The following is a 12,604-nucleotide window of genomic DNA, read 5'->3' as shown; positions in this document are numbered from 1 at the left end:
TCTCATTTGACAATTTTAGGTTTATTCTACATGCCAGTGCTGGTCAGGAGCCCTTATGTGATTAACTATGTAACTAAGAAAATATCAGACACTCACATTCTCTGCTCAGTAAAGTTATGAACTGAAGTTCCCAGGCTTGTCTTTTGAAGACGTTGTGCAGATTTCCTTTGAGGACAAAAGGCTGAGAGGTCAGATATGAAGTGACCACTTTGTGAAAATTTCCCACTTCACTTTACATGGTGTTCTACAGCACACTTGAAGCCCCTACCTGTACTTAATCGTTCGTACCTTGCATTTAGCTTGGACATTCTGGTTACCTTCCCCAGACCTGCATAAGAGCTCTGCGAAGCTCATAAGCTTGTCTCTCTCCCTAACAGAAGTTGATCCAACAGAAGATATTACCTCACCCACCTCGTCTCTCTCACATCCTGCGATCGCCACAGCTACAACAATATGGCTAACATTTCTCCTACAACCTATTTTAAAGGATTCATGGCTTGCTTCTGCTATATGCCACCTGAAACATGACGACATGTGCTCGCTGTATGTTATCAGAAGATGGGTAAAAAATTAACTTCTTTTCTGCTGGTTCCTGCCTGTTAAAAATGCCACTGGAACATTACAGGTAACATAGCAGGAATATGGGGTGCACTGGAGGTGTCTTTTATTCACTATGCACATTTTCATTGAAATGGCTCGTTTGGTCCCTCCCTTTGACAAAGCATTCCCTTTTCTGAATCAATCTGTGACCTCCTGTAGCTACGGAAAAGGGAGCATAAGTCAATGGTTAGAGCACAATTTAGGAATCAGATTCAGATTCTAGTCCCAACTTTACCTCTGACCTGCTGAATGGTCTTGGATAAGTTTGCTTGATACCCTGCACCTCAGTTTCCCCACTTGTTAAGTGTTACCTGTGGTCGTGAGGCTTAATACACTCAGGCACCAAGTCACACATGGCAACTGCTACAAAAATGCAAAGTAATACAGTGCTCAGCCTCATTGGTATTTGACAACACGACTTCCCTTCCTCCACAGCAAGAGAAGCTGAACTTGCTATATGCAAGTCCTCCAGCCACCTAAGCCTCTCTCCGCAATCAATTTCTCATGCTTGTGATGAAAAAGGTTCTTCCTCCACTTTCAGTTGTTTTCCACTTTGACAAGTGCAATTTATAAAGCTAACCTGCCAAAGACCCTAGCAATCTAATCCTGATCTCTGGGTTACTCAAATAATTTCCTGACTAGTTTTTCTGCAGTATGATATGCCATGGATCCATTTTACCATTTGGTAACCCTGGTATACTCCACGTTAGTGGTGGGTCGCACTCGAGTATGATCTAAAGTTGCATAATACAGGAAGTGTGTAACAAATGGGTGCAGTATATCTAATAGAAAATATTCTGTATATTTAGGAAGCAGCATGCTTAGAATAGAGGACTGGAACACACAAATTCTACTTCTTCAGTCATTTAGACCTTAGTTAAGTCAATTTCTCCAGACCTAAAATTTACCCCTCTCTGATGTAGGTATAACTAATATTCACGGATACAGATATTTCACAGGGGTGTTCTGCGTCCTAACGAGGCTTCATAAAGAGCTGAGATCCTCAGTACAAGGCTGGTTAAAAATGCAAAGTGACGATATTATTAACTTGTTTTCCACTTGAACCCCCTATTTTCCTGTCAGTATCCTGGCCCACCCAGTTGATCACTCACAAAACTCTGAAGCAACTGCTGCACACAGCTTGGAGTCATCATTAGATTTTTAGCCAGTTTTGGCAAATACACTAAGCTAGATTGCATTGGCACCAAGACGACCTAGGAGCAACATTTCCGATTACTGACTCACTGCTGGCTTTCAACACAGTACAAAATGTATTGTTCTGAAGGGGACGGGCTCCAAAGAGGACTGCTATATTATCCTAAGGTCTCTTTCTTTCTCCCTGTGACAGATTTGTGTATACCGTGATGCATGCAGTTATTCTCAGCAATACATTATGTAACCATTTGGTTTTTTGCTTATTTCCACAGTGTCAGCTGTTGGTGTAGTCACGGTGGTCCCAGGCTATTAGAAACAAGGTGGGTGAGATGTTAGCTTTTATTGGACTAACTTCTGTTGGCAAGAGAGACAAGTTTTTGAGCTTACACTGAGCTCTTCTTCAGATTCAAAGAGCTCTGTAAGCACGAAAGCTTGTCTCCTTCACCAACAAAAGTTGGTTCAGTAAAAGATATTGCTTCACCCACTCTGTCATCTACAGAGTTGTACTTCAGTGTCAGAAAATAAGAGCACTTTACTGAAACAATGTAAAGCTTCATGCTCAAAGTACAGACAGACAATGACACTAGTTCAGTTCAACTGCTATATTGCTGCTTATGACAGTGATACTGTCTAGCACGATGTAATGTGAAGGCATTCACAACACAGGCTGTAGCCCACAGAACCTTGCAATGTTGATCAAAGGCAGGGTGACCAGACAGCAAATGTGAAAAATTGGGACAGGAGGTGGAAGGTAATAGGGGCCTATATAAGAAAAAGACCCAAAAATCGGGACTGTCTCTATAAAATTGGGACATCTGGTCACCCTAATAAAAATGTGCTCTGATGTATAATACGTCTTCAGTGGAGATTGCAGGTCCTAGGATGCCGCACTCCTCTGCTTAGAGAACATGTGTATGGCTGCCAACATGACCCTGGATTAGGCAAACACTGACCGTCCCTTCTGTGAATTGTAATCTGTGTTTTTATTCACTCTTTTTCTCTGCAATTAGACTAGAAGTTTTTTCATCTTTTCAGAGGATCTGAACAGTTTTCCTATTCATGTTCATTTCTTAAAGTAAGGATAAAAATAAAGCACTTGCATATATTTCTGTGCTTTGTACCTGGGGATTTCCCACTCTCTCTTATTGGCCTATTATATATATTTTCATACAGAAATTAGCAGACAAGAAGAACAGTTTGTTTGACATTCTAAATGTTAAGGTGAGTTTAGTGCTGGTGAAATCTCTGGTCTTTGGACCTTCACTTATTCCCAGAACAGGTTACAGCAGCAGCAATGCAAACTTCCCACACAAAGATCAGCCATTGGGCTGCAATGGTGCCCTGGAGGGACCCACCCCTGCAGGCAAAAGATCAGTTTAGTTTCCATGTCTATTCAACCCTCAGACTCTTGCCTGCAGATGCCAACAAAGTGGGACAGGTGTCCAGTGAGACCTATCTGGCACACACTGGAATGGATCCAGAACAACCCCCCTTGTTTTACATACAAACAGCTTTGATAACTTCTGGTCACTACCAGCCAACCACCATTAGCTAAGTTTAGATGGGGGAAGTGAGACAATTCTCAGAGTACCTGTAGGCATGTCTCCTTGGTTTGATCAGCAAAATGATCTCCTAGTGATGAAGTGTCTTTTCTCCATATCTGCTCAGGAGAAAGCTCATTGTACTTCACTCTCTTCTCTCTAATGAAGGATGCTTTTCTTTCCCTAGACGATGCCACAACACTTCTGTTCCTGGGGTGATTTCCCTTTGAAGTCACTACATCTCCTTCCCTGGTCATAGGGGACTCTACATCAGACAAAATCCTTGCCCAGGACATGCCCAACCCTAGCTTCAGTCAGCTCTTTTACAAGAGATCAGACCCAGGAATGCTACTGATGTTTCTCTCATTGCAGCACAAATCTGCCTACAGACTTCCCCTCTTTACTTCATTCCTCCTCCCTACAACTCAGCAATATCATTGACCGTTTATTTACTTCTTTTATCAGTATTGGACTTGTTCAAGTGAAAGAGAGAAAAAAGTTTATGAAAAGATCATTGGCCAGTGGTATGTTGGGAACATCTCACCAGCTGGATTTTGTACAAACCCATATTCACATGATCTAATTAGTTTCTCATGTTATGCCATTGCCAAAATGAATACACTGGAGAATGCTTTCTCCAATGGTAATTAGTAGCTTACTTTCCAGAGAACTGCGTCTGTAACATTGTTTCCTCTGTTCCAAAAACTTCCTTCCACTCTTCTGTTGAAGAGTTTACTTAATCAGCTTAGTCATGCATGTGCTGTGCTTTTTTATCTAGCAAGTCACTTTGTTGCTAGCTATGTGCTCTTCGCCTGTATTTTTGTTCTAAGATCTAGATCCGTAAAGAAACTTCGGTGCTAGCCAGTTTTAGGGACAACTCTAATCCACAAAATCCCTGCTTGGTGGCCACCTAACCCTGCAGACACCTAAACTCAAAGTGCCTAAATTTCTGCCACTGGGCATCCACACTGCTGCCTCACTTCTAGCTCTCAGATGCCTCTCTTATGTCTAAGACTCCGCACGAGTCGCAAGCCAGGTGTAGATAGGTGTTCCTCCCCGCCCTTGCCAGTGGGGCCTGATCCGGAGCATGCCTAACTCCTCACATAATGGCCAGGGAGGAGGTGGTGGCAGCAGCCTCCCTTATAAGCATTAGCCCAGTTGTTAGGTTACTCATACAGGATGTAGCAGATGCTAGTTCAATTCCCTCACACACACATACCTGATGAAGAAAATGGATTTGAAGAGGAGTTTCCCACCTCTCGGGGAGTGCCCTAACCACCAGACTATAAAGTCACTATAATACAAAGTGGAACAGCTTCAACAAGAGAGAGAGAGACCACCTATCAATATTGTATATTCAGCTGCTCGGTCCCAAGAATTGACCTCAAATACAGCAAATGAGAGAGACCAAACTCTCTGCTGTCTGCAACAGCATCTTTCAAACAAAACAAAAAGCAACATTTCTTCAAAGAGTAAAAATGTGTGCATGCTAAGAAAGAGCATTTGTAAGATTATGTACAACAGCACCATCTGGCTTGTATCACATCCAAGTGGGGTAGGTTAAAGTGGGCTAGGGAATTTCTAGTGGAAGGCAGCAGGATCCACACAGATTTCCCTTGTGCCCTGCAGGTGAGCATGGAGTAGATTCAGGGCCAGTACAAGGATATTTTGCGCCCTAGGTGAAACTTCCACCTTGTGTCTCTCCTCCCCAAAATTGTGCCTCAGACAATTTTTCCTCTATCTGCCATGAGACTGCATCAGCTGAAAATGAAAAACAAACTTTTATTCCTATCAGCTTTTTCTTGTTCACTATTAAAAGTAAAGGATAGTTAGTAAGTGACATGTATTCTCTATGAGTCACTATTTGAATTTCATCAACTGTGACCTAAACATTGATTAAGAAATCAAGATGATCTTTCCTTAAAATTAAGCAGTGTTGATTGTAATTGGAAATACATACTTTTTAGTCTCATATACGTCCTTCCTTCATTTTTTCATATCAAAATCTACTACATTTTATTCTACCTTTAGAATATCCAATTATTATTAAAATTAGAATGGTGGATACTCCATCAAACAACAACTCGACAAGCAGATGAGCTTGTCCAGTTCGGTGAGCTGAGGAGCGTCACTTTTCCTTGCGCAGCAAAAGTCTCCACGCCCCGAGACCTCTGGCGGATGGGACCCCAGGGAGCGCTCCCTGCTGGGTTTGCGGAAAGGAAAGCCCCCTGCCCCTGACCTCCAGAGCCATGAAACAAGGCAAATGCCCTGGGCCCCTGGCTGACATGCTGGGGCTGGGGAGGGCTCAGCTGGGGGTCTGAGGTTCTGGTGCCAACTCACAGCCACTTTGCTCGAGCATCAAGCGGGAGGAAAGAGGAACATGGCCTTCTCCAAGGTGCCCCCAGAGAGAGCCGGGGGAGGGACCTGAAGGCCAAAAGGACCCAATCTTGATGCTGGCAGACCCTTATTTTTTGGAGGGGGCACATCCCTGCTAGAACCCACCTGCACCCGGGTTCCTCCCTTCCTCCCCTCCAGTGTTCCAAGTGTCACCTACCTAGGAGCAGTCCAGTGAATCACCAGGACTGGCCCATGGTGGTATCCAGCCTGCTTCCTTCCCACATGCCTGCCGAGGAGGAATGCAGCCCACTGGCTGGCCGGGGCAGATCACTGGCTTGGATTGTCAGTGCAGCGGGATCCTGCAGGAAAGCCACAGAGCCATGTGGGACTAGGAGGAGCCCTTACAAGTTCATCTGCCTTGGTGGAGCCGGGTGGAGGGAGCACAGGCTGCTCTAGAGATTTTTTGCTGTTCTGCCTTCATGCAGCCCACCAGGAGAGACAGTGGGGCAAGGGGGCTCATTAACCATCCCCGTGTGTGTGTGTGTGTGTGTCTCTCTGATCCGAGAGGCTCACGCTCGGCCCCCGCTTTGCAGGAATGCCTGCGCTGCTGAGCACCCTCCCCACGCCCTGTGCTGTTGATAGTTTTAATGGAGCTTGGCACCCACAGGTTCAAGCTGCCAGAAGAGGTGGAGACTTCCTCATCCTAACCCCTTAAAAAAAATCAGGGGCACTGCTTTTTGGCACCCCCAAATCTTGGCAAACCTGGCAGCCACCTAGTGGTTACACCGCCCCGAGCAGATTTAAACCTCATCTTGCTCCGAACTAAGTGTTCATGAAGACAAGTTGTTAGAGTCAAATCTGTTTTATTGACAGAGACAAGCATTTATTACCATTAGCCCTGAAAGGTTGATACAGCCACAGAATGAAGCAGCTGGATTCTATTGTGCCTCATGTATCAAGGAAAACAAAGATTCTGCAGTTGGAATTCAGTTATTAGTGGGGATGATTTAAGAGGCAGCAGGGGGACACATGGATTTCACCAATCCCAGTAGAGCTGATAGGGAGTATTTTTAATTCCTTTGGACTGTAAACTAACCAAGGTTGATATGGAGGCTGAATAAAGATTGAATCCCATGAGGTCATGTATAAAAGCTGACTTTAAGCAATTTTATTTTCAAATAACTTGATTGTAACTTTACTAGGAATGTGTCAAACAGAACATACAAAAACCTGTTTAATTTAGCAGGTGTTTTCAATAAAGGGGGCCCTGTTGATCCTGGATAGCAGCCTTTAAAAGACAAGTGCATTAGCTCACCAATATATAGCATCTGACCCTTTAGATTTGATGATTTGAGAAAAGACAAGTCCTGCTCAGCTATCACATGAAGAAAATCAATTTATGGAGACATCTTAGTTGGGCCTCTTGATATCAGTCTCATGAGTGTCTGTCTGAAGCTAGATTATACCCAATAAGACACACTGAAGCTCCACTGTCCATTCTGTCTCACAAGTGTGAAGGGGGGGGTCTTAATATGACCAAATTGTAGGATTCACCAGCCATTTTTCTAGCTCTGGGGTGCTTAAACATTTTCATAGTGCAGACCAGACCTTATTGAATAGGTTGTAGTGTGCATCATCCTCTGTCATTAGCCATCGCATGGTCCCTCCCCGTCCACAACGACCGTATCAACTGACTGCTATGTTGCAGTCACTTAACATTTTGGCAGTGCATACAATTTCTGCCATGGAAAACCATTCTTACAGTCAAAATTTTTCGCTGCCTTTGATGAGATAAGCATTTTGTCCTTTAAAAACAATCACACTGTTGTCATAACTTTCCTACTCAGATCTGAACCTTAGAGTTCAGAACATGAGAAGCTAGCATGAAACCTCCAAACTTAATTACCAGCTTGGATCCGATATCGCTGCCACTAGCCAGAAAATTCCAGTGTCTGGCTCACTCTGGTATCCCCAAAACCTTCCCTAGGGAACCCCCAAGACTCAGATGCCCTGAGTCTCACCACAAAGGGAAATAACCCACTTCCCTTCTCCCTCTTCCCCTCCAGGTGTTCCCTCCCTGGGTTCCTGGAGAGAGATACAGATTCAAGCTCCGTGAATCTAAACAAAGGGATTCCACCCTCTTTACCTCCTCCCAGATTTCCCCGCTCTGGGTACTCTAGGAGATTCCCTGCTTCAAGTCATTGAAACACAAGTACCGAGAGATCAAATCTCTCTCCCCCCTCACCCAGAGGGTATGCAAAGTCAGGCTTAGTAAATCTAACACAGAGATATTCCCCCTCCCTTGGTTTCTTAGCCTTAACCAGTGAAAAACACTCAAACAGGTCTTAAAAATAAAGCTTTATATAAAAAGAAAGAAAAAAAGACAAAATGGTCTCTGTATCAAGGTGACAATATACAGGGTCAATTGCTTAAAAGAAAAAATGAACAAACAGCCTTATCCAAAAAGAATACAATTTAACACATTCCAGCAACTACACACATGTAAATACAAAAAAAACAATATAAACCTATTGTCTTACTATCCTTGTACTTACAACTTGGAAACAGAAGATTAGAAAGCCTGGAGATAGAAAGATCACTCTCAGAGCCGAGAGGGTCACCGAACCAAGACAAAGAACAAAGAACTCACACCCAAAACTTCCCTCCACCCAGATTTGAAAAAGTCTTGTTTCCTGATTGGTCCTCTGGTCAGGTGTTTCAGGTCACTGTTTGTTAACTCTTTTATAGGTGAAAGAGACATTAACCCTTAGTTATCTATTTATGACAACTGTTTACTTTTGTCATTCATTTTATCTCTCCTTCCCCTGGGCTCTATTTTTGGAAATAATGAGGAACAGATGTAGTACAGGGCCCAGATGGGTTTCACAAGGCACTCCAGCAAATGGGGGAGACCGCTAAAGGTTGGCTGCTATGTTTCGTGATCAAAAGACGAAATTGCAAAACCCAAGATCAGGCCACCCATGACTCCAATCTCTTTGAATACTGAAGCTGTCAAAGCAGTCTCCAGCTTTTGCTATTTGGGTTCTATACTCACCAGTTCCTCCAGCTCTCACATGGAGGTTCTCCACTGGATTGGATGACAGCGTCTGCCATGGGTCATCTACAACAAATATGCAATCAACATCACCTCAGCATGATGACCGCATTCAGGATCTGTTCAAGCTGAATCCTGTCCGTACTGCTATACAGCTGCAAAACGTGGACATTGTGCCGCTCAGACTGGGCAGTGCTGGAAGCTTGACACACAAAATGCCAATGTCATATCGGGCATAAAGTGGAATGACTTCATTTACAATGCAGATGTTTACGGTCGCTCCAGCCTACAGACTACTGGGGCCATTGTCCGCAGACAGCCTCTAACAACACATCCAAAAAGCATAAGAATGCCCCAAGACATTCCGGCAAACACTGTTCTCCACGTCTGGTAACATCCAGAATAAAATTCCACCAACCAAGGGGTGGAGCTAGCCCAGAGGCAAACCCCCTATTACATGGGTGCATCAAGTGTGTTCCAACATTGGACTTTCAGCCTGTCAAGCCCTTGTAGCCGCACAGGAACAGACCAAATGGCTAACAATCGCTACTGCCAACCATTCGCCTAAGCATTGAAGAAGGAGGAAGAGATGTACCTCTATGTGACCAGTCAGCTCTCCAAAGACCACCAGCAAGTTCTCCATAGACTACAAGCCAGTTTGGAAATCTTTATTTTCTCTTTTAAAAGAAAAAGGGTAATTAATCTGCTAAGCAACATTTTGATTCTTTTGGATTGCTCCTCCCCACAAAAGCAACTTGGGACAGGACCTGAGCCAGTGTAAATTGCCATCGCTCCACAAATTTCAGCAGGAGGATGAGCTGCTCCAAGAAGTTCTTCAGGCCCATCTGATTTCCTAAAAGACTTAACACTTCATAAACTCAGCTGTCAAATTCAGTTTGTCCCTTGAACCAGACTGCAGCATGGAAGTGTTAACATGCAGAAACACCAGCGAGAAGGGAGAATCAGGACAGCTGCCTACTGTAACCACACCACCTTTGGCTATTCTGACCAGTGCTATTTACAGGCAGCACGCAATGAATACTTGAGGGCACATTGTATAGCGTTGCCGTATGAAATTGGGTAGCATTCCTTTATACAGTTTGGAAACCATCTGCGAGCCGCTGTCTTCTACTGAAGCCATCGAAACAGCAGCAAAGCAGCAGTGTATGTAAGTAGCTTAGTTTTGTATATAGCTAATAAATACAGTGTTCTGGAATCCAACTGTGCCAGTGTCTTCGCTGTCTATGCAACGTCAAGACAACACCTTCCGAATAGACTCGCTTTCTTTCTGCTAACAATCCATGTGGCAAAGTGCTGGTTCTGAATTTTCCAGCAGCTGAATTTCATTTTCCTTTATTGTGTGATAATCTCATTAGCTCTGAGAGTTCACATAAGAGGCATAGGAGAGTAGTTGTCAACAAGATACAACAGTATTATCAGCCTCAAGCCTTAAACACACACACAAATCACAAGGCAGGTCTCCAAAAACCATGAGATTGGCTTAAATGTGCGATTCTTAAAATAAAATTTGGTTTTTTTATTTGCTCTCTATTTTTTGAGCATTTAGGGCAGTGTGCACCAAGGTGCACTCCTTCCCCATCCAGCACACTGACTGTTACAATAGTATTGCCACAGAAGCATAGGTACTAGAAGAATGCTCCAGTCTCACAACAACGCTTTGCTAGTTTTAGTATTTTTCTAGTCCATCTGATAACCTGAGGTTCCCCCCTTCTTCATTAGGGACTGTTGGAATTGCAGAGAGTTTTGCAAGAGAAAATGGACATCAGGGTTTATTTACCATTTTATCACTTGTGGTTTATTTCAGTTCTGCAAAACTGATCTCTCTCAGGTGTGGAACAGTTTGTGAAACCCACTTTTAGGAAATTCTGAGCATTAATGCTATCATTAAGCACCAAACCATCATTCCATTGGGATGTCTCCAGAGGCCTGCTCTCCTGCCCCAGCATAACTAATTTTTTGAAAAATGGAACTACATTCATTGGTGAAGCACATGTAAAACCAACCACTATCACATTACTCTCAAAGCAAAGTAACATTCTCACCACCACAAGCACATCTCAAACATAACTGGGCACATTCAAGAGAAACCCAAGAATTTGTGAACAGAGAAGGTATTTATCAGAGCTGAGTGGGAACTGGAGTTCCCATTCTGTGGAAAATGTTGAAAAAAAAAGTTTTGGAATGGGAACCAAAAATCCACATTGTGACATTGTTTGTGAAACAGAATTCCATTCCAGAAAATTCAGGGCAGTTAGGGAACCAGTCAGCCTGCCCATCTACCAGCTGGCTGGAAGGAAGCAGCAGGCTGACCAGTCAGCTAGCCTGCCTACCTAGTCTCCAAGAAGAGTTTTGATGGGGTCACCACATTCTTATGGGAGATTTCAATTCCATAAAATCAAGAATTTTCAAGGAAAAAATTTTCCCATCAGAAAATGCTGTTTTTAGCAGTTCTGGTATTTAGGAAAAACCTTTGAAAGCAAGTATATTCCAAGGAAAACTAGAGGCTCTGTTCTTAACTTACATTTTTGTACTGAGAAGATAATTGTATCATGCATTAAATTCAGGCACTGCTTGGTAATCTCATCCTGGAAGGGAACAGGACAGAGAGGAAAGACACCAAGTGTTTCGTGAAAACACATAGTCATGAAACTTGCTTTTTGCAGGCTCTGTCTGACAGAACGGCTGAACCAACCTCTTGGTCCATTTTGTAAAAGTCAGACATTCTGACTGTGAAAGACATGCTGCTGCTTTTGTCCCCCACACTTCAGATGAGACACTAAGGATTTGGATCCAAGTTAGGCCTCTGTTAACGTCTGTTCAGGTCAAAAGATCCACAAAGATCATCCTGAAAAGCATCCAAGAAAAATACTAACTCTGCAGGCTCAGTAAGACAACAGGATTTTCAGTGGGTCCCACCCAGAACAGATGTCATATTATTACAGCCACTCTTTGTTGAAGTGGCTTTTGTAATTCCCCTCTCGCCTTGTGTTCATTTTCCTTCAACAAAGAATAATGCTTTACTTGTACATATCCACTTTATCCAAAAATCTCAAAGCACTTTACAAACATTAAGTAAGCTTCACTGTCCTGTGAGGTAAAGTAGTATCTTGTTCCCGATTTGCAGTTGGAATTGAGGGACGGACAGTTTAAAGTGATGTGCTCAAAGTTACACAGGAATTCTGTGGCAGAGTCCAGATTAGAGCCCAGCTGAACCCAAGCCATAGTCCCATATACTAATCACTTGCCCAACCAATACAGACTAGCCCCATTAGACAAAAATATGTTTGGTAACAGTTAGTTGTAATCCTGTTAAAAGATAAACAAGTCTTCAAGACAAGCCTTCCTTGGCACAGAAATGTTCGTGCATGACAGTATCAAAGATGAATATCGTGATTTAGGTTAGGATTTAAGATGGGTGCAAAACTGAAAATTCTATGCGGTGAGCCCCAGATTAGGTCCAACAGTACTTTTAAGACATTAGGCAGAAACAACAACTACTACTAGAGACGGTGTCGGCAAGAGCACTGGTCCAGGATTCAGAAAACCTGGGGTCTATTCCTGATTCTACCACCGGCCTACCGGGTGATTTTGGGCAAGTTGTTTCCCCTCTGTGCCTCAGTTTCTCTGAAAATGGAGTATTGATAGTAAAGTTCTTTGAGATCTATGGATGAAAAGCCCTACACAAGAGCTAAATATTATTACCACCTCTAATCCAATACTATTTAATCCAGTAGAATTTTCAACTGTCTGAAAGAGACTTAGCCACTAGCCAATATCTTTAAAAAGAAAGAATTTGTACTGCCAGGGAGATTTGTGGATTTAAAAAACATAAAACCGGTTAGATCATATGCTGAAAGCCATTATGTTCTTAAAATATTCACCCTCAGTATCCCCA

General features: G+C 43.2%; 1 protein-coding gene and 1 long non-coding RNA gene across 2 annotated transcripts in view; one reads left to right on the top strand and one right to left on the bottom strand.

Annotated features, from left to right (window-relative positions):
- Positions 1-9,888, bottom strand: part of LOC127054182 (L-threonine dehydratase catabolic TdcB-like) — a 67,537-nt gene extending 57,649 nt beyond the window's left edge. The window contains exon 1 of the mRNA XM_050960172.1: positions 8,689-9,888. Within this exon, the coding sequence (XP_050816129.1) occupies positions 8,689-8,747 (59 nt within the window). The 5' untranslated portion in view covers positions 8,748-9,888. The remainder of the gene's footprint in view (positions 1-8,688) is intronic.
- Positions 1-12,604, top strand: part of LOC127054338 (uncharacterized) — a 788,041-nt gene that overhangs the window by 364,424 nt on the left and 411,013 nt on the right. The gene's annotated exons all lie outside the window — the stretch shown is intronic.

This window comes from Gopherus flavomarginatus, chromosome 6, assembly GCF_025201925.1.
Source record: "Gopherus flavomarginatus isolate rGopFla2 chromosome 6, rGopFla2.mat.asm, whole genome shotgun sequence".
Classification (NCBI taxonomy): domain Eukaryota; kingdom Metazoa; phylum Chordata; order Testudines; family Testudinidae; genus Gopherus; species Gopherus flavomarginatus.
This window is presented reverse-complemented; position numbering and strand designations above follow the sequence as displayed.